At 66.8% G+C, this 23,996-nt stretch overlaps 3 protein-coding genes across 3 annotated transcripts in view; 2 read left to right on the forward strand and 1 right to left on the reverse strand.

The window, feature by feature from the left end:
- Nucleotides 1-5,951, forward strand: part of CHLRE_07g322300v5 (uncharacterized protein) — a 9,486-nt gene extending 3,535 nt beyond the window's left edge. Inside the window, exons 7-16 of the mRNA XM_043063988.1 lie at nt 66-85; nt 377-425; nt 744-1,176; nt 1,391-2,011; nt 2,284-2,457; nt 2,825-2,908; nt 3,203-3,289; nt 3,643-3,899; nt 4,285-4,587; nt 4,859-5,951. Coding sequence (XP_042922556.1) covers nt 66-85; nt 377-425; nt 744-1,176; nt 1,391-2,011; nt 2,284-2,457; nt 2,825-2,908; nt 3,203-3,289; nt 3,643-3,899; nt 4,285-4,587; nt 4,859-5,228 — 2,398 coding nt within the window. The 3' untranslated portion in view covers nt 5,229-5,951. The remainder of the gene's footprint in view (nt 1-65; nt 86-376; nt 426-743; nt 1,177-1,390; nt 2,012-2,283; nt 2,458-2,824; nt 2,909-3,202; nt 3,290-3,642; nt 3,900-4,284; nt 4,588-4,858) is intronic.
- A 594-nt stretch (nt 5,952-6,545) lies between these two features.
- Nucleotides 6,546-22,998, forward strand: CHLRE_07g322350v5 (uncharacterized protein). Its single transcript, XM_043063989.1, has 20 exons — nt 6,546-6,825; nt 6,967-7,012; nt 7,136-7,208; nt 7,415-7,442; nt 7,532-9,059; nt 9,499-10,122; nt 10,484-10,702; nt 10,929-11,920; nt 12,203-12,327; nt 12,535-13,105; nt 13,479-13,560; nt 13,724-14,048; nt 14,250-15,259; nt 15,410-16,942; nt 17,171-17,239; nt 17,571-18,590; nt 18,896-18,917; nt 19,260-19,311; nt 19,742-19,867; nt 20,117-22,998. The coding sequence occupies exons 4-20, from the start codon at nt 7,420-7,422 to the stop codon at nt 20,316-20,318; spliced, it is 8,523 nt and encodes a 2,840-aa protein (XP_042922557.1). The 5' UTR covers nt 6,546-6,825; nt 6,967-7,012; nt 7,136-7,208; nt 7,415-7,419; the 3' UTR covers nt 20,319-22,998.
- Nucleotides 22,999-23,261: 263 nt separating this feature from the next.
- On the reverse strand, nt 23,262-23,995 carry CHLRE_07g322376v5 (uncharacterized protein). The gene has a single exon (XM_043063990.1). The coding sequence runs from the start codon at nt 23,966-23,968 to the stop codon at nt 23,585-23,587; it is 384 nt and encodes a 127-aa protein (XP_042922558.1). The 5' UTR covers nt 23,969-23,995; the 3' UTR covers nt 23,262-23,584.
- Between the last annotated feature and the right edge of the window lies 1 nt (nt 23,996).

Here is a 23,996-nt window from a genome sequence, read left to right on the forward strand (position 1 = left end):
TGGGGGGGGGGGGGGAGGTCAATGCTGGGGCCCAACGATTAGGGGGCGGAGGATGTGAAGACAAGGGAGGAGACTCGTGTGCGTGGTGGGTGAGCGCCATTTCCGTTTCCTTTATCAATAAGGGATCCCCCCGAACACACACACACACACACACACACACACACACTCGGTAAAAATGGTGGGTATCGGTAAGTAACTCCGTCGCGTCATTGGGCGGGCTTTCGTTTCGTTTTTTAACACACACACACACACACACACACACACACACACACGCATGCATTGCTGCACACGCCTGCAACACCCGCATGCGGCCCCGGCGCCTGCTGCCCCAACCCCTGCTGCGCCCCCACCACCACCACCACCACCACCACCACAGGCTCCCATGGCGCAACAGTGACGGCGGCTCAGCTGGCCACTGCCAAGAGGTGGGCATGTGTGTATGGGATGGGGGGGGGATTAGTTTGATCCAAACCCGACTGAACCAAGACCCAGCCAGCCCACAGGCACGCAAGGGCAGTAGTAGTAGTTTATTCATTTTGAGACGGCGGGCAGCAACGGTCAGGGCGGCGTCACAGGCGAAGACAGGCCGGCCGGCCGGCCGGCCTGCTGGTTGTGTGCCGGGCAGGAGTGGTGTGCGGCCACCGACATCGCATCCAGGCCTCTCCACCTTGCACGCCTGAAACGTGCGGCCCCACACCTCCAACCCCCCGCCTCACCCCACCACCGCCCCCCTCACTCCGCAGGCAGCTGTCCGCCTACTTCGAGCGCTTCCAGCTGCGCCTGTCCCCGAGCAACGCCCGCAGCCTGCAGCTGCTGCTGAGGCTGGCGGCAGCGCTGGAGAGCAGCCTAGCGCCGCCGCCCGCCGCCGCTCCTCCTAGCCCTCCTCCCTCCGCCTCCGGTCCCCTCACTGCCGCTGCCGCGTCTGCCCCATCTTTACTGACCGGGCACACAGGGCCGCATCCTCAAACGCAGCCTCCTCCTCAGAAACAGCAGCTTCCTCAGAAGCAGGCGCAGCAGCAGCAGCATCCAGCCGTGTTGCCGGCGTCTGCTACTGCCGCGGCGGCTGGCAGCAGCGAGGTGGTGTGTGTGGGGGAGTTCCTGGTGCGGCACCGGCTGGAGCACGTCAACCTGTTCTCGCTGCTGGGCTGGGCCAGGGACAGCCGGCTGGTCATGAAGGTAGGGAGGGGTGGGGGAGGAGGAGGGACGGAGAGAGGAGGGAGGCGGGAGGAGGGAGGAGGGAGGAGGGAGGGGGGGAGAGGAGGGAGGGCAGGAGGGAGGAGGGAGGTGGCAGAATCTGCTGAGTGCTGACACGCACGCACACACCTTCTACCGTGCTAGCTAACATTGCCACGAATCTGGAATGCCTGCTCGCCATCCTGCTTTCCTCCAGGTTGCGGGCTATGACCTGGCTTCCACACCCGCAGCCGACATAGCCGGCGACACGGCCGCAGCCTCTGGCGGCGGCGCCACCGCCACAGGCGTTGGCGGCGCCGCTGCTACAGCCAGTGCCCAGGCTGCGCTGTTGGATCTGCATCAGGATCCGGACCTGGCAGATGAGGAGGCGGATCTGGATCTGGCGGAGGGCCGCGCCGGCCTGGCCAGTCAGATGGCGGCGGCGCGGCGGCGCGGTGGCGGCGGCAGTGGCGGCGGCGGCGGCCGCAAGGCGGCTGCAGCAGGAACAGCGACGGCTGCCGCCGCAGCGGCAGCGACAGCGACAGCGGTTGCGGCTGCTACAGCCGGCGGCTTCGGCGCGCGGCGCTCCGCACTGTTTGCGTTCGTGTCGTTCCTGACCGCGCTGACTCACCCGTCGGCGGATGGGCGCATTGTCATCAGCCCCGGCGGCGGAGCCGGGGAAGGCAGTAGCAGCAGTGGTGGCAGCGGCAGTAGCTCTGGCGGCGGCGGCGGCGGTTGCCTGCGCTACACGGTGCTCAACGCTGCGGCGGCGTTTGCGGGGGTGGTGGCGGCGGCGAGGTCGGTGGTGCTGGCCAGCGGCACCCTGTCACCGGTGCAGGTGGGGGCGGGCCTGGGACTCTGGGTTTTTTTCCAAGCATAACTGTAGTTTACGAACGGCGATGATTGACCTTGCGGTTCAGTGGGGCAGGATTGGGTGGGGCTGGGGGCAGGAGCTACGCATAGAAACATACGGTACGCGCATCCAGCCGCAGCACACGCGCCTCTGCCGCCCCAATCCCCCTCCTCCTCCCTTCCTTGACACCCCCCCACTCCTCCCTCCCACTCCTCCCTCCCACTCCTCTCCTCCCACCCCTCCCTCCTTGCCGTCAGGGCCTGGTGGCCCAGCTGCTGCCGGCCGTGCCCCCCTGGCGGCTGCGGCACTTCGCGTGCGGCCACGTGGTGCCCGCCTGCCAGCTGGCGGCGCTGGTGGCGGCGCGGGGACCCACGGGTCTGCCGCTGCAGCTCAGCCACGGCCGGCGGGGAGAGCCGCGGGTCATGGAGGAGGTGAGGCGCGGGGGGAGTGTGTGTGTGTGTGGCGGGGGGGGGGGGCAATGGGGAGGGAGGGAGGGAGGGAGGGCGCATGATTGGTCCCGGGCCCCTTCATACCGTAAAACGCCCACCACGCTCCCCCCAATACGCACACACACACACACACACACACACACACACACACACACACACACACACACACACACACACACACACACACACACACACACACACACACACACACACACACACACGACAGTCACGCGACGCTCGGTAAAATGGTGGGTATCGGTAAGTAACTCCGGCGTCGTCTGGGCGGGCTTTCGTTTCGTTTTTTAACACACACACACACACACACACACACACATCCCTACACGTACAGCTGGGCCGGCTGCTGGTGAACATCTGCACGGCGGTGCCGGCGGGGGTGGTGGTGTTCGCGCCGTCATTCGCCTACCTGGACCAGGTGAGAGTGGGGTGTGGGGCAGGGCGGGATGTGTGTATATGTGTCTGTGTGCGTTTATATGGAAGTAAGAGTGGAGAGGGGCATATGTCCGAGCCGTGGGGAAGGGTCTGTGAGATAGATGCTTCCAAGTCTGGAACAACCAGGGCAGAATGCGCTGGGGAATAATCGTCCCTTAGCAGCTAACGCTCTCCGCCTACCACCACTACCACCACCACCCATCACCACCGCCACCACCCTTTACACCAACCGCCACACGCCCCGTCGCCCCGCGCCGCCAACCGCCTCACCCGCCAGCTGGTGTGTGCCTGGCAGCGCACGGGCGTGTACGGCGCACTGGCCAGCCGCAAACGCGTGTTCGTGGAGCCGCGGACAGCCGGGCAGGTGGGTGGCAGGTGGGGGCGAGGGGTGTGTGGGGGGGCGTGAGGGCATGGGGGCGTGGATGTTTGTGCTGAGAAAACGAAACGAAAGCCCTCCGAGTGTGTGGGTGGGTGGGTGGATGGGTGGGTGGGTGCTGCCGCTCAGCTGTGCCATGTGTCTCCTGTCCCCTGTCAGCGCCTGTGCAGCTGTGTGCAGCTGTGTGTAGGTGTGTGTAGCCGCGTGTAGCTGTGTGCAGCCGTGTGCAGCTGTGGTGCTGGTGACTGCGTCGTGCTCCACACTGGTTGTATACTGCTGCAACTGCTTCGTGTTTGATCCTCACGAGGAACGGACACGCACGCTCGCGCACGCACGCACAGGTGGAGGCGGTGCTCCAGGACTACGCTGCGACCATCCGGAGCTGTAGCGGCAGCGGTGGCAGTAGCAGCAGTGGCGGCAGTAGCAGTAGCGCTGGTGGCGGCGGCGGTAGCATCATGGAGGCGGAAACAGGGGGGCAGCCGCCGCAGGCGCAGGGTGTGGCGGCGGCGCCCCGGCGGCGGCTGACTGGGGCGCTGCTGCTGAGTGTGGTGGGCGGCAAGCTCAGCGAGGGAATCAACTTCGGAGACGACCTGGGCAGGTGGGTCATGTACAAGGAGGGCGCCGGGTCGGTTACAGGAAGGGCGCCGAGAGCTTGTGCTGGGTTTGTATGGCGGGGTGGGTGGGTGCATGAGTGGCTGGTGTGAAAGCACTGTCGGCTGCGTGGGACGGTTTGAGTGTTGTTGGGCTTGGGAATTCCCTTTGGCTGCCCCTGGCTTTGGGCGGACTGGCAGCACCCCACCTGACCGCCTTGCTCTCCGCTGCTAAGCCTCATGTGGCGGTGTCGCGGGGTATTTGTGAGATGGCACAAACGGAGAACGGGAATGCGCCGTGTGTTTACACTCGCGCACGTGTAGATCGCATGTTGCGTATGTGTTAGAAAAGCACAAGGGGATAACACACTTGTGTGTGTGTTTGACACGCAGGTGTGTGGTGGTGCTGGGACTGCCCTACCCCAACCCCTCGGACCCCGAGCTCCGGGAGCGCATGCGCTTCCTGGACGAGGCCGCGGCTGTAGCAGCAGCACCCGCGGCAGCTGTAGCGGCGCCGGCATCCACTGCTGCTGCTGCTCCCGCTGCTGGTGTTGCCGGCACCACAGCCGGCCCCGCTGCAGCCCTGGCCGCTGCCCCGGCTCCACCCTGCGCGCCGGCTGCTGCCGCCCCTCGGCTGACGGGCCGGCAGTATTACTCCGGGCTGTGCATCAAGGCGGTGAACCAGTGCGTGGGCAGGTGCGGAAGGCCCGGCAAGGACGTAGGGTGCCCCCACGATTCAGGCGGGCAGGCTAACCTGGGCAGCGCTGCCCGAGGCGAGCTTGCGACCTCAGCAGCATCAGCAGCAGCTGCCACACGCCGCACTTGCGGAACGATGAGATGCAGCCACGAGGAGCCCACTCACGCGCGGGTGCCGCCTCCGATATTCCCCACCAACTCTTGCCGCCCTCTCTCACCCCCAACGCCGCCTCCTTCCCCCTCCCCCTCCCCCTCCCCCTACCCCCTGCAGGGTCATCCGGCACGCACGTGACTACGCCGCTGTCGTACTTGTGGACGAGCGCTACCTGCCGCCGCCACACTTCCAACCGCCGCAACATCACCAACCGTCAACTTCGGCTAGCAACGGCAGCGGAGCCGCCGCTGCTAGTGGCGGCGGTGGCGGCGGTGCGGTCATTGGCAGCCTGCCGCGCTGGGTGTTATCGTCGCTGCGCACCTCGCCAGAGCCCGGCGTGACTGGCAGCTTCGCGCATGTGCACTCGACCCTCACTGGGTTCTTCAAGAGCCGCCAGGCTGGCGAGGCCGCCGCCGCCACCGCCGCCGCCGCTCCTGCGGCTGCTGCCGCCACAGGCGCCGCCACTGCTGCCGCGGCTCCGCAATAGCCGCCTTCGAGCGCCCCTAACCCGGTCATCAGACATTTTGGTATGTGTGCATGTAATTAACAACGAAACGGAAGGAGACCCGCCGAAGTTCCTTACGGATGTCTTTAGACTACGAAAGGATGCACGCTTATGCTTATGTGTGAGTTATGTGTGCGTGGACGACTTTATGTATTTCATGGGACTGGGGAAGCGTAGGCCCATCGCGCAGCGGTACCGTACGGTATCGTTGGGGTACGGTAGGGGTACGAACACGTACGGCATGCAATGCATGGCAGCAGGATGGCAGGGTGGGCACAGGCGAGAGCGCGGGGTTGCGTGTCGTGTGCCACATGCAGCGCTGGGGACCTGAGGTAGGCACGTGCACCTAACCGAGCGCGAGGATTTTTCAAGTGCGGTGCGGCGCATCATGAGGTCATGCACCCGATACTCCGGTAGCCTGCAATACCGTATGTGTTTTGGGCCCTGACTTGAAGTAACGTGAAGAAGCGTGGAGTGCCAAGCGGTGTTGAGCAGGTGGGAGCTCCCCGAGCGATGCGTGTGTGTGAAGGTGTGATTGTGTGATGTGGTAGCGGACAAGGCAAGTGGTTTTGTGTTTGCACCAAGGGAGGAGGCTCTCCTCTCCCCTGGTTTGCACATGGCAGCGGCGGCGTGTTTCACCGCAGTGCGCTGAGCTGCACTGCACGGTTCTCCGGGGGGGGGGCACACGTGTAACAACGCGCACGGACCAGGAATGCATCCCCAAACCGGCAAGGCCCCCCCCCGCACCTGGAGTTCTGCATCCACGTTGGTGTTTAGCCAACCGTTGGGTATCGGCATGCACCCTGAATCCGCAGCGCGGGGGGGGGGGCGGTCCCCGGCGGTCGCAACAGACAAGCGACAGACACGGTCACGTGGCTACGGTCACGTGGCTGCGGTACGTGACGCGACGGTGGGGCTGCCGTATGCCGTATGGGGAGCGGCCGTGGATTTGTAGAGCATCGCTGGCTCGGGCTCGATCTATCTCAAGTGGCGCCGACGCCACCTGCCTTGGGGCAGGTTTCTAAAACGAAAACGGTAGGCCCTCCCCGCAGGGTTTTCACAATGCCCACTCCATCTCCTGCACCGCCATCCGCGACTTCATCTCTGTCTCTCGGCAGATAAGGGAGCTGGCTTCGGCGCGGCGCGGGGTTGCAACAAGAGTTTCATGTTCGACCGTATTGGCCAGTTCGAATGTGGGATGACCGTCGAGTTGCGAGTGAGTTATGATAGCGTCTGCGGCCCGGTGATAGCGTTATTACTTTTTCACACCACAAGCAGGTGAAATGAGCTCGGAGACACCACACACGGAACACGGGCGTCGTTGGCTTTTCGCAAACGCTGTCATATAATGGGTGCCGACCAATACTGCTCAATGCCATATCTACAAAGATCAACATATGATACTTAATACGATGTCTGCAGCGCGTTCAGAGAGGCGACTCGTCCTGAGAACGCCGCAACTCTGGTATAGCTGAAAACGATGTTATGCCTAGCGTGCTGTTTTCGAGCTTCAGAACACGCGAACGAGGCACAGCCAGCAAAGTATCCCGTGTCGACTGAAGTCGAGCGCCGCTCGTGGGCAAGTTTCGTCAAACAGGGTCTTGTATGCGGTTGCTCGCTTTGCGGAACATTTGTGCCACTTCCAAGCACGCAAGAAACGCTCATCAGGCGCAACCTCAGGGCTTAACAACTTCGCCTCGGTTGACGTAATGCCCCCCAGGTTCAAGCTCTCCAACGAGCGCAGAAGTCTGTGCTAGATCTGCAAGGTAACGGGAATCAGAGTTGCAGCCTTGAAGGGCGGCACGGAGGAGCAGCTGGCCAGACACCTCAAGCCTGGCGTGCCCGCTCGTTGCCTTACACTCTCCCTTGACACTCTCCCCACTCCCCAGACACGTCCTGGCTTGTCCGACTCAGGAATGCCTCGGTCGCAGCGGGTGATGCGCTAGGCGTGGACCGGGTTTGGTAAGTCGCGCACTGACCGTTATCGCGGCGGTTTGCACCTTCCGCTTGCATACGGTACTTCATGTAGCATTACTCATATGCACGGCGCCGGCAGGAGCGTGAACTACCGTAATTTCCAATTTCGCAGTCCGTACCACACCGTCAGCGTCCAGCCTCTGACTCCCCTCCCCGCCGGGCCGCGCCCTACCTCTAACCCACATCCACAGGGCTTATGGCCACTGCCCGCACCGCGAGGTCTATGTCTGGCTGGCGGGCTGCCGGCGGAAGGGCCAGGACGCCGGCAGCGGCACATCCGCGGCACCGCCCGCCGCGCACCCCGCCAGGCACGCCCCGCCGGCAGCGCACGGGGCCGCAGCTGGCGGCGGCGGCAACGCTGGCGCCGGCGGCGCCGGTACCAGCGGCAGCGCCAGCGGCGGCGGTGGCGGCGCCGGCAACTTCACGAGCGGGCCGGCAGCGCCGCGGGGTGTGCTTGTGGCGGACTGCGAGCCGCCGCCGCCGGCGCTGCTGCTGCTGCCGGTGCACACCATGCACGACATAGCTTGCGGCAACAGCGCCGGCGACGCCCAGGGTCAGGGGCTGCGGTTCCAGTCCTTGGACGGCGGCGCCGGCGATGGTGGCGGCGGCGCCGCCGCCGCCGCTCAGGAAGCGGCGTCGGGGACCGCAGCAGTGGAGGCGGCACTCGGGGCGGCGGCGGCGGGTCAGGAGGACTGGGGGCGGGGGCAAGCTCAGGAGCAGGGTGTAGGCACGGGAACGGACTCGGCATCGGGCATGGGGCCGGGGCCGGGCAGGGCGCTGAGCATCAGCCCCCTGGCGGCGGCGGGCACGGCAGAACCAGGCGGCAGCGGCACCAGCACGAGCGCCGCCGGGCGGTACGGCGGCGCCACGTGTCAGCTGGCTCTGATCATCACGCAGGGACGTACCCGCGTGGGGGCCCTGTTGCTGGAGGGCGGCCCCGCGCTCCTGGGCATTGCCGCCGCCTTCGCCTCCGCCAACACAGCCGGCATGCTGCAACTGCCTCACACCGTACTGGCGGCGGGCGGCGCCTGCGCCGGCGGGTACGGTGGCGGCGGGTACGGCGGCGGCAGCATGGATGGGGACACGGTGGTTGGCGGCGGCAGCCGGCGGACTAGCCCTGGGGGGTCGGCGGAGGCGGAGGTGGCGGCGGCGGAGGTGGCGGCGGTGCAGCAGCTGGCGGCGGTGGTGGGGCAGGTGTGCTGGGGGCCGGTGACGGCCGCGGCAGCGGCGGCGGCGGCGGAGGGCGTGGTCACGCTGGCGGCCGCGGCCAGCCTGAGTCAGGCGGCGGTGTGCATGTCGGGCTGCCTGGAGGCGGCGGCGCTGCAGGCGGCGCGGCTACAACCGGTGTGCCACGTGGCCGTCGTACACGGCAGTGGCGGCGCCGCCGCGCTCTTTGAGGACGTTAGCAAAGCCTCACTGCCGCTAATGCTACAGCATGCCGCCCACGCCGCCACCAGCAATCACAACGTCACGAACACCAACATTACTAGCAGCCTGGGGCACGGCGGCGGCGGCGGCAGCGGGGCGCACGGGCTGTCACCTGCGCTGGTGCCCGCCACCGCCTCCGCTGCTGTAGCCGGCGTCAGCGTCAGCCATGTGCAGCTGTTGTTGGGCGGCGGCGGCACTGGCACTGGCACTGGCACGGGCACTGGCGGCGGCGGCGGCAGTGGCAGTGGCTTCTGGGGCGGCTTGCGTGCAAGCCACCAGGTTGGCAGCCGACCCACATCGGCACAGACGCCACGGCTTGAGCAGGCAGGAGCAAGCAGCGGCGGCGGCGGAGGAGGCGGCGGCAGCAGCGGCACTGGTGGCAGCCGCATGGGCGGGAGCGGCGACACGGTGCGTGTGTCCCGGCTGTGGGCCTGAGGCTGTCTTGGCTCGAGCGCGGATGTGTTGTTGGGAAGAGTCGGACGGCACAGCACGACAGCGGGGATGGGGGCGCGGTGGCGGGGGGGGTGGGCTGACCCGGGCTGACCCAGATGGCGACGTGCAGCAGGGCGGCACGCACATGCACACTGCGGATTGTGCAGGACACAGGATGCGCGTTCACCATGCACGGTGTCGACACTTTCCTTCCCGTTATACCTAACACACAAGGACACAGGCTAGCATACGGTCGATGCCGCAGCCAGCCGCAACCCCGCACCTCTGGAGCCCACGCCGCTGCCACTTGTGCCGCAAGTCCCCACACTCCCTGAGCTGCTCCTGAGCTCTCCCTGAGCCTGAGCTTTACCCTGTGCTTTCCTTTTCACCGCCATCGCCGGTACATCCACCACAGGCCGTAATGGGTACCGCGGGACTGCCCGTTATTGCGCACGTGCTCACCACGCAGCACACACTGCTGGACCGCGTTCTGAGCCACCTGCTAGGCCGGCCCGGCGGCGGCGGCGGCGGCGGCGGCACCAGCAGTGGCATGCTGCCGCCAGGCAGCGGCGGTGGCGGCGGAACTGTGACGGCTAGCGCGCACGTGTCCCTGTCCAGCATCGGGACCATTGGCGGCGGGACGCAGCGCACCGTGTCGACCCGTGGGCCGCGGATGGCGGCGGCGGCGGCGGCGATGGCGGCGGCGCAGCTGCCGGAGCGTGTGCCGCCGCTGCTGCCTGGGCTCGGCGGCTCGCTGCAGGCGCTGGGACGCGGCGGCGGCGCCGCCGCCGCCGCCGCCAGTGGCGCTACATCGACCGGGGCGCGGACGCTGCCCATGCCGCCGTCGCAGCTGGCGCTGCTGCTGCCGCCGGGCTCGTCGTGTGTGTGGGTCCCGGTGCAGTCGGCTATGGTGGTGCCGGATGTGTCGCTGTATGTCCAGGAGCCGGCCAACGCCGTCAAGGATTTGCTCATCTGGCAGAACCGGGCGGCGGCGCGGCCGCAGGCGCTGGCGCTGGTGGCGTGCTCGCTGCAGCTAAAGGTAGGTGTGTGTGTGTGTGTGTGCGTGTGTGCGTGTGTGTGTCGGAGGTAACCAGGAGCACGCGCACGCCGGGTTTTGCGCCGAGTGTGTTAGAGGGCACCGGGCAAGTGCGGTGGGGTTTACATTCATGATTAGTTAAGGAAGTGGTAGACGGGGGTGGGGCTTCACCTGATCCTGCGCCCAATGCCGCTCGGCTACCGCGCAATGCACTGGACAACACACACACACACACACACACACACACACACACGCACATTCCTTGTGCTCTTTAACACACATACACACACACGCACACGCACACACACACACACACACACAAGCACACACACACACACACACACACACACACACACACACACAGGCGGTGGTGGCGCCAGGCGCAGCAGCGGCTGCAGCAGCCGCGCCGGCAGTGGCTGCTACTGCCGGAGGCGCTGCCGGCAGCAACACCGGCAGCAGTGGAAGTGGCGGCGGCGGCGGCGGCGCGGGCCTGACGCTGGCGGTGTATGCCCAGCTGAGCACGGGGCCCCTGCCCCACGTGTTCCTGACCCACATGGCCGCGGCGCTGGAGCCCGTACTGCAGGTGAGTGTACGGCAGTACGGCAGGGCGGTTAGTTGGTTGGTTGGTGCATCATCGACGGCGGCTGGCTGACTTTCCGATGTCCATGTGTGGGGCCATGGCGGCCGCCCTGCACCCGCGCTGAATGTGCCGCAACCTGGAACTGCTACTCTGCGTGAACCCGCCAACTTGATACCACATGTTTCCTCCTCATCCTGTCCTCCTGCTCCTGCTCCTGCTACCCCTGCAGCTGCTGGCGGCGGTGCTGCAGCAGCGGCTGCGGCACTGCCGGCCGCTGGCAGAGGAGTGGGCGCTGCTGCACGACCAAGTGCTGGGGGAGGTGCTGGCGCGGGAGGGGCAGGCAGCAGCGGCGGCAGCACACGCCGTCAGTCCCGCCGTAGCCGCATGGTTCGCCGGCGCCGCAGCCGGCTTCAATGCGGCGGCGCCGCAGCCGCCGCACTCGGCGCACGCAGTTGCCGGCAGTAGCAGCTTGCCGTTGCCTATCTCTGCCAGCAGCTCACGGCGCCGGCGACCGCCGCGCGCCTTGTTAGGCTCGCCGGCAGTAGCGGAGGCGGTGGCCGCGGCCGCGGCGGCTGGCTCGAAGTCTGGGAGCGGCGGCGCGGCCGCGGGCCGCGGCGCCGCCGGTGGCACAAACGCGATCGTGAGTGTTGTCAGCGCGCGGACGGAGGCGACGGAGGCGAGCGCAGGCACAGCGGCACTGGAGCTGGCGCGGTTGCCAGCGGATGACTCGGGCGGCGCGGGTGCGGCGGCGGCAGCCGCTATGGCTGCTACTGCCACGCCCACGGCTACTGCCGCCGCGGGCGGGCACCTGCTAGGGGGGTATCAGCCATCGCGTCTGTCCGGCACTGGCACCCCCGCGCCTTCAAACGCAGCGGCAGCGGCAGCGGTACCGTACGCCGTGCGGCGGTCCGGCGCGGGCGCGGGGGCCGCCGCTGCCGTCGCCGCCTCCGGGTCACTGCTCCCCAGCACACATGCGCTTGCTAGCATCGGCACGTACGGCGGCACGGGCAGCGGCACGCACGGCGTCCGTGTGATGGCTGCAGGGGCTGTAGCGGCGTCGGCGGCAGTAGCAGGCTCGGGCCCGGGCCTGGGCCCTGCAGAGCTGTCAGTGGGTGTCAGCTATGTGCGTGGCAACCTGTTGCGGCCGCTGCTGAGCAGTGTGCAGGGCGTGCTGGCGTCAGTCGCCAGCGGCGCCGCCGGCCAGGCGCACAGCACTGTGGGGTGAGTGAGTGCCAAGGGGGGTAGTTGGGAGGATGGGACGGCACGATGGGAAGGAAAGCGGGGTTCGGTTGCTTCCGGGCATCTCACTGGATGTCGGCACCCGCGGTCGGCCCCCACAGTCGGCACCTCCCTGGCCTAGCCACCCGCCAGGCACTGACTCCAATCAACAACATGTGCAACATCGAGGCTCGACCGTTTGTACCCCGAATTGACTACCTGTTTGTACCCCGTGTTGGACTGACCGAAGGTGCGCACGCCCCCCCCCCTCTCCGGTGTGCTCAGGAGCGATGCGGCGTTGGTGATGGCGGCGGCGATGGCGGCGCAGGCGGCGGACATGAGCGGGCACGGCAGCGGCGCCGCGGCACCCCTGGCGGAGCTCACACACAAGATCGGCCAGGGCGCGTTCGGTGGGTGCGGGCGGGGGTTGAGGCAGGGGGACGGTGCGCACAATGGTTTGTGGGGCTCGCAGCTGATAACATGGCCTCGCCAATCCTTTCCAAGCACATCTGGCGGCTGTTACTTTTACCAGGCCCAGGTTTACCAGTACGCGCGCAGCCTCACCGCCCCTGCTTCACCGCCCCTGCTTCACCGCCCCTGCCTCGCCGACCCCGCAGGCTGTGTGTACATCGGCAGCTGGCAGGGCGTCAACGTGGCCATCAAGGTGTTCCCCGCCTTTGCCGGCCGCAGCCCCGCCGGTCTGCCCGCCGCCCGGGCGCCGCCGCTCCTGGGCGCCGCCGCTGCCTCCCCGCCGCATCACCACGCCGGCACCTCGGCCACACTGCTGCGAGCGGACACGCCGCCGCGGCAACCAGGCGCAGAGCCCGGATCCGGCGGTGTCATCGCGATGGGCCGCGGCGGCGGCGCCGCCGCCGGCGGTACCGCGAGCTACGGCGTGGGTGAGGGGGCCCCGGGTGACGTGGTTTCGGCCGCCGCTGCCGCGGCGTGGCCGCTCGCAGCAGCGGGAAGGACGGGCGGTGGCGAAGGCGGCGGCGGCGGCGGGTCTGCCAGGGCTTCGAGGAGCGGCATGGCGCCGCCACGCGCCGCGTCCAATCCACACATGTTTGGGCTGGGCGCGGGGGCGGCGGCGGCGGCGGCGCCACTGCAGGAGGACGAGGCGGCGGTGGTGGCGGCGCGGTGGCAGTCCGTGCGTGATGCGTTCGAACTGGCGGCGTTGCGCGTGGTCAGGTGGGTGGGAGCTGCCGGCTGGGTGCCGGCTGAGGGCTGGCTGGGCGTGCCATGGGTTGTGACAACACGGGATGCAGCTCGTGGATGCAGCTGTAGCAACCGTTGTGACCACTACTACGCCGCACGCATTGCGTGTGTCGTGCCGCACGCCTGTCCCATTGAGCTCTGGTGCCTTGATGTTATGCCGTTGCCTGGCTTACCAGGCTTCAAAGCGGTTCCCGAGCTTCAAATCATCGCACCAACAGCATCATCCTGCCTGCCTGCCTGCCTGCCTGCCTGCCTGCCTGCCTGCCTGCCTGCCTGCCTGCCTGCCTGCCTGCCTGCCTGCCTGCCTGCCCCGCCTGCCCCGCCTGCCTCGCACTCGCGCTCGCAGCCATCCCAACATCGTACAGGTGTTCGCGACCTTCCCGGACGTAGCCATGCAGCCCATGGACCTCGACAACGGCGGCGGCAAGGTGGGCGATGCGCCGCGTTGCCACTTGGGGCGATGCTGTCATGCACCATGTTTGGGCGCCAGCCGAACTTCACACTTAGCGGTAATGCCCTCTCACACACAAAGCTCGTCATAACGTACGGTAACAAGCCCCAAACCTGATCATTTGCCAACGCGGCTCGCAGGCGCCCGAAGCCGGCGGCTGCGGTGCTACAGCCGGCGGCGGTCTAGTTGAACTCCCAGCGGTGCTACTGCCACAGCCTCAGGAGCTGCCCCTCGGCGCACTGCTGTCCAGCGCCGTAGCGCGCCGCCTCGGTCGCGGTGGCGGCGGCGGCGGCGGCGGCGGGACTGGCGGCGAGCGCACCTCGCGCTCAACAGTGATGACGACACTGCCGCTGGCTGAGGAGGGGGTGGCGGCGATCGGAACCGGCGGCTGCGGCGGCGGCGGCCACGGGGCCTGGCCGGCGTGTGACCTGGATGACTCCCTGCAATACAGCATGTTCCTGTCAGGTACGGCGTTTGTCGTGTGGTCTGGTCTGGTTGGGTCTAAGGTGTTTACAAGTCATGTTATTTGCCGTAGTATGTTGACGGCAGCTAGACCAGCATCAAAGTAATTACGGGCGCCGCAGCTCCTGGTGTGCATATCACACATACAACATGTCAATTTCGATGCAGTTGTTCAAATCCTTCCTGTGTAACGCCCGCACACAGCCAACCATTCCAACACCGGCAACGCCGGGACGCCATCAACCGCCGCAGCTGGTGGTGGCGGCGCCAATGGCGGCGGCGGCGGCGCCGCCCCCAACTCCACACCTGTGACTGCCATCGTAATGGAGCTGTGTGATGCGGGGTCGCTTGCGGACCTGTTGCGAGCGGGCGGGCTGCGGCGAATGATGATGGCTCGCGAGCACGCCGCTGCAATGGCCGCCATGAGCAGCGCCGCCGTACTGCCGCCGCTGCCACCCAACGTCGGCAGCAGCGGCGGCGCCGCCTTCCTCGGCCACCAGCTGCCGTCGCTGGCGGCGGGACTGATGCCGCCGTCGGCGCAGTCGGAGGCTGTCGCCGCCGCGGCGGCGGCGGCGGCGGCAGCAGTGGCAGCGGCAGAGGCAGGTCGGCTGCCCGAGGCGCTGCCGTCAGTCACGCTGCCCACGCAGCCGTCGGTGCAGCCGTCGCCGCTGTGGCGGCAAGGCGGCGGCGGCGGCGGCGGCGGCGGCGGCGGCGGCGGCGGCGGCGGCGGCGGCGGCGGCGGGTTCACAGGTGTGGCAGGAGCCGACCCGGGAATCCATGCCTCTCACTCTCAGGAGGCGGCCTCTCGTGGGTCCGACCAGCAGGGGCAATCGGGGCCCGCGGCCTCCGGCGGCGGCGGCTCCGCTGCCGATGCCCTGCTGCCGCCGAGCGCGGCGCCGGCGGCGCTGCCAAACGCGGCGTTGTCGCCGCAGCCGGCGGGACTGACGGGCTGGAGTACGTTATCTGCGACCGGTACGACGTCTTGGGGCTCGGCGCTGGTCTACGAGTCCTCCATCAACACTCGCCCCTCTCCCACCGCCTCCGACAAGCTCCAGTCCTTACAGGCGCAGAACGCGCTGCTGAACACCGGCGGTCACGGCGGCGGGAACGGCGGCAGCGGGAACGGCGGCGGTGGCTCGGCGCTCGCATCAGCAGGGCTGGCCGGTGCCGCAGCCACTGCCAACGGCTACAGCCAAACGGTGCCGTTGCAGCAAGCGGGTGGCATGCCCGGCTCCCCGCCACCCCACCACCAGCTCCACATACACCATCACAACCAACACCACCAACACCAACATAACCCAGCAAATCCGCCGCCCGGCGGCGGGCCCGCCGTCTCCGAGTCCAGCTCGATCGCACCGCTACAGCCGCCTCCTGCCGATGCAGGCGCTGCAGCCGGCGCCGCTACAGCTGTCAGCATCAAAGTTGTACCCAATAAAATTGGCGGCGGCGGCGGCAGTAGCAGCAGCGCGGAGGGCTCAACAGGCGGCGGCGCCTGTACTGATCAGGGCCCGCCGCAGCTTACTAAGCACGATGACTTGCACCAGGTCCCTGCTACAGCCGCCGTGGTCGCCACCGCCGCCGCCGTAGATGCTACAGCCGCCTCGGGTGCCACGGCGCCGCCGCCGGCACAGCACTTGCTCCTGCCCAGCGGCGGCAGCAGCACCGCCGCCGCCGAGGCGGCAGCGGCGCTGGTGGCGCGTGGTCAGGCGGCGCGGGTGTGTCAGGGCGTGCCTGTGGGCATCCTGTCAACCGCTCAGCCTTGCGCCCGACGTGCCTCGGCGTCTCTGAACGCCAGCATGTCCCTGCTGACGCTGGCCGCGGGGCCGCCAGCCCTGACGGAAGCCGAAGCCGAAGCGGCGGAGGCGGCGGAGGTTGGCGGCGGCAGCGGCGGCGCCAGCCAGCGGCTGTCACCGACCGGTTCTGTCTCGCTCTCGCTGCGACACAGTGGGTCGGGCCGCGGCGCCGGCACCGGCGCCGGAACGCAACAGCAACAGCAACAGCAGCAGCTGGCAGTGATTGGTGAGGGGGAGGGTGCAGCTAACGTCGCCTCGCCTTTCGTCGCGCCGGCGCTGACGTCAGCAGCATCAGCGCCTGGCAGCGGCGCCGGCGCCGGCGGCGGCGCCGCCCGTGCGCTGGCGGGCTGGGGACCGCCGCAGCGCGCCCCCAGCGGCAGCCTGGCGGTGACGTACCTCAACACCGCCACGTCATCTCCCACCGTGCCGTACGGCGCCGTACATCAGCAGTACTCGCCGGCGGCGCCGTACTTCATCGCCCCTGGCGCCGGCGGCGCGTACGGCGTTTCCGCCGCCGGTGCGCAGCCGCAACCGTACGGCCACGCCTTTCCCAGCTACGGTTACGGTTACGGTTACGGCGTGCCCCCATCGGGACCCATGGGCAGGAGGCTGGGCGCGGCAGGGGCGGCGCCGTCCGGATCGCGGGCGCTGCACGGGCTGCCCATGGCTTCTGGCACCCTCGCCAGCTTCGGTGGCGTGGGGGGGCCGGGCATGGTGGGGATGGGTGGCCTGGGTGTTCACCTGCTGGTTCCGCCCGTGCCCGCCACGCCACGCACGTTCGAGGCGCTGCGGCAGTACCTGTCTGCCAACTCGGCGCCGCCGCCGGCTGCCGCCGCTGCGGGTCCGGCGGCGCGTGGTCACGGCGGCCGCCTAGGCGCCGCAGGCGCCGCCACCGCCGCCGCAGGAGGCGGAGCCGGAGGCGGAGCCGGAGGCGGCTCAGCGGGTGGTGGTGGTGTAGGAGGCAATGGAGGTGGTGGTGGTGGTGGGCTGCAGACGTCGTGGGCGGAGGCGGACCGGCTGGACTTCAAGCCGGTGCTGCAGGTGGTGTTGGAGCTGGCCAGTGCGCTGGGGCACCTGCACTCGCTGAGGCTGGCGCACTGCGACGTGAGGCGGGGAGGGAGAGGCGGCGTGTGTGTGTATGTGTGTATGTGTGTGCGTGTGCGTGTGCGTGTGCGTGTGCGTGTGCGTGTGCGTGTGCGTGTGCGTGTGCGTGTGTGTGTGTGTGTGTGTGTGTGTGTGTTGGGGAGGGGAGGGGAGCCGGGAGGCGCTGTGTGTGCCCTGCACCTCCTGACGGACGGCACCTCCACACGCCACGCACCACGCACCTCACAGGTCAAGCCTTCAAACGTGCTTCTCAAGAGCTCCGCCACAGACCCGCGCGGCTGGACCTGCAAACTGAGCGTGAGTGGTCGCGGCGTTGCGACGACCCGAGATTGGACTCTACAGCCTGGCGCGACAAGAAGGGGAGGGGCACGACAAGAAGGGGAGGGGCACGACAAGAAGGGGAGGGGCCGGCTCTGTGCAGTGCTGATTGTTGGGGGTTTGGCCCTGCGGGCTCCGACAGCAATCCGGGCCACACATCCTGAGGTGCGGACCGTGGGTGCCGTTTCCCGGCCCGGTCTGGACGCTTGTCTTCCGCGCGGCTTCCCATTCCCTCGACTTTCTCATGTACCATTCCCAGACTTGAAGCAAACCTTCATGTCTTTCTGCCCCTCTGGACGTCTGGCCTCAGGATTTCGGCTGTGTGCGGCTGCTGCGATACGAGGACTCCGTACCCGTGTACGGCGGCGGAGGCGGCGGTGGCGACGACTCCGGTTTCCACCTTGCACACTTGGTGCCGTCGCAAGGAGTGGCGACACCCACGCCATCATCTCCGTACACGGGGCCCAACCTGCTCTTCGGCGGCGGTGGCGGCACTGACGGTGGCGGCGGCGGCACCGGTGGCACCGGCGGCACCAACAGCGAGAGCGTCGCCGCCGCGGTGGCGGGTGCCAGTGTCGCTGGTACTGAAGCCGGCGCCGGCGCCGGCGTCAGCAGCTCGCATGGCGGCAAGCATTCCGGCAGCGCCCAGACTGCCCACAGCCAAAGCCAGAGCCAGAGCCAGAGCCACACAGACAACAGTGCGACTGTGGCGACGCTGGACAGTGTGGTTGAGGCGGCGGCGGCCCTGGCGCGGCGGCGCGGCGGGGGCAGCGGCACCCTGCCTGCCAACGCCGGCAGCACGGGTGCCGGCAGCGCCGGCGGCGCCGGCGGCGTGTCGACATTGTTTGGCACGCCCGGCAGTAGCAGCACACCGGGACACAGCGTCCGACTGCTGACAGCCACCCACTCGTTCCCTGCCACTGGCACGGCCGCGGCAGTAGCTCCTGGCGGCGCCGCCGCCGCCGCCACCACGGCCTCTCCCATGTCAGCGCCGGTGTCTGCTACAGCCAGCGCCTCGCTGCCCGGCTGTAGCAGCGGCCCCGCCGCGGCTGTGGCGACGCACGCTCACAGCAATAGTCTGGATTGTCCTGAGGCCACCTTCAGAGGCACGATGGCTGCTCCCCGCACGCTGTGGGCCGTGGGGCTCCGGCGTGGCAGCCATAGTGGGCTGCTGCCGACACCCTCGCAGCCGCAGCAACAGCCGCAGTCGCAGTCGCAGCGGTCGCAGCAGGCGGCGGGTGGCGGTGGTGGCGGTGGCGGCGGTGGCACGGGCGCTGCAATGGTGCCAACTTTCGACGGCTCAGACTTCATTGGCTCTGTGCAATACATGGTGGGTGCATGGAGGGGGAAAGCGGGTTTGGTGTTTGGGCTGCCGTTGTGGTCATGCCCCATGCGGGGAAGCCAGGTGAGCGGTGTTTCCTCCCGTGGCTAGCACCCACCTGACCAGCAGCTCAACTGGTTGGTACAGCACAGGGGGAAGGGGCCGACACTGTGCATGCGGCCCTGTTTATAACTGTGTGTTAAAGAGCACAATGAAAACATTGCATAACTGTGTGTGTGTGTGTTTGCCCCGCGGCACGTGTCCGTACGGCCGCCCTCCACCTTGGCTTTCTCACGGCGTCATCGTGACTTCAGGCGCCCGAGCTGCTGCGTCGAGGTAAGCTTCGCTGTCACTGTCAAATTTATCATTCATCTGGGTCAGGCGTGCCGGCAGCGGGGTACTCGCGGCAGGTGCCTCGCTGCTTTTTTGCCGGTTCCTCTGCCCGTGCCGAGTGTGGCGTTGCCCGTCACGGTGTCAGCAGCCTTCATACCGTAGCTGCGACCCCCGGCGGCTGGGCGCTGTGGGAAGCCCGTTCCGGGCTCCGGAGCAGTGTGGAGAGCGTTGCGCCTGGCTTGACTTGCTGTCTGACGCTCATCAATGCGCTCAACCGCCCACCCGGCGGTCTGCACCCGCTCCCTCACTCCCTCCCTACTCACCGCTCTCCCGCTACTGCCACAGAGCGTAAGTGCACCGCGGCGGTCGACGTGTACAGCTTGGGCGTCCTGATGTGGTGAGGCCTGCTTAGGCCATCGTGTGGCCAGTGTGTAGGCCCAGTGGCCAGTTCTGACCCTTCAAGTATGCCAGGGGGCAGAGGCTGTCACCACACGCAATGCAGCAGCGAGGCGCGAGGCGCAACGGGACGCAGGGATAATGAGACAAGCTTGCCTCAGCCTTATGAGCCCGCGTCCGGTTCAATCCCGTCTGCCGGAAAGTTCAAACGAAACAGACGAAACACACGAAACAACACATTACAAGACAACATAACACGGACAACTACACGCACATGACACGCACCACACACTGTAACACAGGTCACACAACACAACAAAACACATCTCACACAGTGTCTTTGCGCTTACTTTTCTTTCTGCTCCTCAACACAACACAAGTACACAACCCAACCCAACACAATACATCCTGCAACGCACCCCGCAACACAGGGAGTTGGTGGCCGACGGCGCGCAGCCCTACGCCGGCCTCACACGGCGCCTGCCGGCCTCGCTTGTGGAGGGCATCTGCGCGGGGCTGCGGCCGGCGTTTGGCGACAGCGTCCCAGACTGGTACAGGTGGGTGCGCGGCTCGGTGGGGGGCCTGGTGTAGGCGTGTGTGTATACGGGGCACACTGATGCTGACATCGGGAGTATGTACGCGGTCGTATGCCTGGTGTTCTGTTGTGCGGGTGAGGGCCGCTGGTGAGGCCGCTGGTGTGGCCGCTTATGCCTCACCTGTCCAGCCGCCGCCGGAGCCTGTTTCCATCGAGCCCGTCAGCCCGGAATCCTCTCGTTGCATCCTGCTGACGGCACCCAACCACACAGGCGCATGGTGGAGGCGTGCTGGGCCGGCAGTCCCGCCGAACGCCCCACCGCAGCCGAGGTGGTGGTGGCTGCCAGGCGGCTGCTGGAGGCGATGGCGATGGGCATGCACCCGGCGGTGGTGGCAGGCGGCGCGCCCTTCCCGCTGGGAGGCGGCGGAGGCGGGGGTGCAGGCGGGGGTGGCGGCGTGTCGGTCGGGCTGTGACAGGAGCAGACAGCATTGCCAAGGCATCAGCCGTGCGGCAGGACTGCACGTACCCGGCATGTGGTGTTCGCCAGCTAGTCCTGGCGTGGCATGGCGGCGTATGGGAAGGGGGAGGCAGATACCGCGAGTGCCCACGCACACACATTGTCTGCGCGTGCACGTCTTCGGTTCCCAAATGCATGCACGCTTGCGTTTAGGCAACGTTGGGAGGAAGACGACGAAATATGTGAGCTGTTGAGGGCATTCTGTGCGAGTCACTCATGGCCCATGGATGCCTTGGCTACTGAATTGATGCGACTTTTGGGAAATCCTGGAATGCCTGAAAGGCATGTGAACTCTCTTGAACTGCCTTACTGTTTAGGCTCATGCACACGTGCACCGAGGTAATGCGTAAGCCTGCCTCAATCGCAGATGGGAATTCAGGTTTGTGTGGGATTGCAGGTATGGGTACACGGTCACACAATTACATTCACCCTGATCGTCCTTTCTTTTGCTGCGTTTGTTCCTTATGCTTGTTACCCCGTGCCGTGCGCACCATTCCGTAGCCTCATAGGCCTTGGCGTGTGCACTGCTTCTGAGATGGCTGGATTCTGTTCATACATATAATATGCTACATCCGCCGCCGCTGCCGGCCTGGTTATCAACAGCAAGACGAATCTCACAAGGCTGGTGGGGCTGCAGGTCGGATCGCGACAGAGCTGAATCAACCTTCATCCTATGTGCTAGCATTGTCTCGGCCGGCCGGTCGGACGGTTGCGAGGAGATTGTGAGCTGCGATCGAAGCAATGAGCTGACAAAGCCGTAAAGCTCTTACACGTTTGGGCCGTGCTGCGAGGCTACCGTAGAGGGATGGAGGCAGTGTGCCGCGGCCGATTTCAACAAACTGAAGACCAGGGATGTGTGCTGCATGCACGGGGGATTGCTAGTGGTCTGGTTGGAGTGCCCCCAGGTGCGCCAGCTGCCCTGACACACAGCCGGAGTGTCGGCAGCTGCGTTGGCGGGGCAGAGGCAGTAGGGCTGTCTTGGCATGTTTGGGATGCTCGTAAGCACCGTGGCCCGTGCGTGGACATGATTGCAGTGCCCTGCGGGTTGCTGTCAGGGCTAGTGCCGGTCGTTACGGTGCCATGTGCAGCCCAGTGCCCAGGGCGTTCCTTAAAGCTTCTCACGGCATTCGCGATGCAGTTGCGCGGATGGTGACCCTGCATGAACACACGGTTACTTGTGACTGCGGTGGCGCATCAGGGCCAACCGTAGCGACATTCCACGTATGGCTCGGCAACCGACCCTAGTCGGCGCCGGCGGCATTGTGAGCGGTGGCGCGAGGGGCCGTGGGCCCGAACCACGCCCACGCATGAGAGGCATGCACGCACATACCGTATCAGCAAGTTTGCCGACACCATATGGATGTTTGGTTGTCGTGTTGGGTCTTGGAGGTGGATGGCATGTTTGTCGTTCAAAGAGGGTACCATACGTGTGGGGCTGAGCCCCCCACGCGCAGCCAAGCGCGCAGCGATTCAGTTCAGCGGCAGTTGGGCGTGCACGGGGCGCTGTGAGCACGGTCATGGTCGCGGCTTGTGTTTCCGGTCCGAGCTCACTGGCTCAGTCCGAGGGCGTGGGTTGGGTCGTGCGCGCCCGGCCCTGGTGTCGTGTTAGCCGTGACGCCGCCGGGCCCCTGACGGCTTGGGTTGTGTGGGCCCAAGTGTGGGCCCTCCAGCCTACACGGCGACACTTGAGTACGTGCAGCTAGGGTCGACTTGCCGGCTGGACTGAAGCGATGCTGCCCAATGTGTTCGAACTGGCGGTGCAAATTTCCGGCGAATGGGCCGGAGTTTTGGCCGGAATTTTGGGCAAACTTCCGGGCCCCTATCCCGGAAATATCCTGTGCCAGTGTCCCACAGTGCCCAGTGTCCCAGGGCGGTTGTCAGCGGCTGTCCCTGCGTTTAAGCTCGGGATGAGGCCTGTGACTCTGTTGGCGGAGTGTGATTGCAAGCGTGCCCCCCCCCAACCCGGCTGGTGTGTGTGGATTCGGCCTGGCTCCTGTCGCTCCTGCTGTGAGCATGCCGCCCCGTCCGAACCCCTGTCCCCCACCGCCTGAACACGGGAGGATTGCACGGCTGAGTACCAAAGCAGCTGCGCGCGACTGGGGAATGCGGATGGCTTACACAGTTGCGCCCTATGCATAGTTCCCCGTACCGTACCTATATAGCGTGCTTTCGTTGATTCATAACGCGCAACTCAAACAGAAGAGGGCACACCCAAGCAGCAGTGGTGCCGCGTGTACTTTGCACGTGCGGCGTACGGCGCGGCAGTCCTCGCAACTACCAACACTTTAACTGACACACGGGGATCTCAAACGGGCTTTCGCGCAACTGCCACCGAACAGGGGCGGTGCGTGGCGTGGTGGTTGGCGCGCGGCGCGAGTGGGAGCTGACAGTTGCGCGGGGGCGCGTGTGGGAAGCTGCTGTGGAGTACGGCGGAGCTCTGCGGGCTGTGGCGGTTGGCGCGCAGCGCGAGTGGGAGTGCGTAGTTGGACAGCGAGGCGTGTGGGAAGCTGCAACAGAGTACGGCAGGGCTTAGCGGAGGCTGGTGGTTCGTTGGCGCGCAGCGCGAGTGGGAGTGCATAGTCGTGCGCGTGCCGTTTGGGAAGCTGCGTGTGAGCTGCGTGTAAACTCAGAGAGACGCATGGCCGCATGGGGCTGACCCGGTTTCCATAAGCTGCCTCTGAGCGCTCCTAGCGTGGAGTATGTGTGGCGTGGCCTGGCCAGGCGACCCGGAGCGCCCGGAACGCTGCCTCTGAGCGCACACGGTCTCACACGGTTGACAGTTGGGCTCCAGCGCGGGCGGGACTCGCTGGAGTAGTGGAGTGCATAATAGTCGCTGGTGGGCACGCGCGGGCGGGGCAGGCCGCAGGGGCGGCTCGGGGGAAACTCGGCGGCGGCATTCCGCGGCATTCCGTTACAGAGAAACAGCACACCCCTGCGACATGCTCATGGGCTCAGCGTTGCTGTCAGCGGGCGGCTCAGAACCCACACGCAGCTCACAGCCCTCCCTTCTCTAACCCGAACCGCACCCAGCACCTAGCCCCAGCCCTGCGTCGATGCGCAACACAACCTGCCGCACGCGCCCGCACAGCTTGTTCTTCTGCTTTAACTAGTGCCCAGTAGAACCCTTACTTGAACCAATCATCTTGCCCAGTGCGACATTTAGACATTTGCCGACAGCTTTTCTCCCGGACCTCCTAACAGCTTTTGAATGCATTCTATCAATTATATGGAGCCACCCTGTACTAGCGCAATCGCGCTCCCGGACCTGCTGCGCGCGCTGTCGGCCGATGCTCTCGAGCTCGTTTTTGGCGGCACGTTTTCGACGAAGCTTACGGGCTGCCGGCTGGCCTGCCGCGATCTGCGCGATCTGCATGACCGCGAGGTGACGGAGCTGGTCGTGCAGCTCAGCGCCGGCGCGGCCGAGGACTGGGCGCAGGCCCCGCCGCGCTCGTGCCCGCCGTTGGGCCGCTTCCCGCGCTGCACCAGCCTGCGCATCCTGCAGGCCCCCACCATCATACGGCGATCGTACAGCACAAGCGAGCTGCTTCCTGGCCTGCAGCTGCTAGGCATGGACGCGGTGCTGCCGGCAGCAGCGCGCCAGCGCATCACGCGCCTGCAGCTGGGGCAAGCGACG

Source organism: Chlamydomonas reinhardtii, chromosome 7 (genome assembly GCF_000002595.2).
Source record: "Chlamydomonas reinhardtii strain CC-503 cw92 mt+ chromosome 7, whole genome shotgun sequence".
Classification (NCBI taxonomy): Eukaryota; Viridiplantae; Chlorophyta; class Chlorophyceae; order Chlamydomonadales; family Chlamydomonadaceae; genus Chlamydomonas; species Chlamydomonas reinhardtii.

What these genes read in the sequence shown, in the direction of transcription:
- CHLRE_07g322376v5 (XM_043063990.1), bottom strand. Translation starts at nt 23,968, where the DNA reads ATGCGCTGGCGCGCTGCTGCCGGCAGCACCGCGTCCATGCCTAGCAGC.
- CHLRE_07g322350v5 (XM_043063989.1), top strand. Translation starts at nt 7,420, where the DNA reads ATGGCCACTGCCCGCACCGCGAG. An exon ending in GATCGGCCAGGGCGCGTTCG is followed by an intron (nt 12,328 to 12,534) that starts GTGGGTGCGGGC and finishes CCGACCCCGCAG; the next exon opens with GCTGTGTGTACATCGGCAGC. An exon ending in AGCTTGGGCGTCCTGATGTG is followed by an intron (nt 19,312 to 19,741) that starts GTGAGGCCTGCT and finishes CCCGCAACACAG; the next exon opens with GGAGTTGGTGGCCGACGGCG.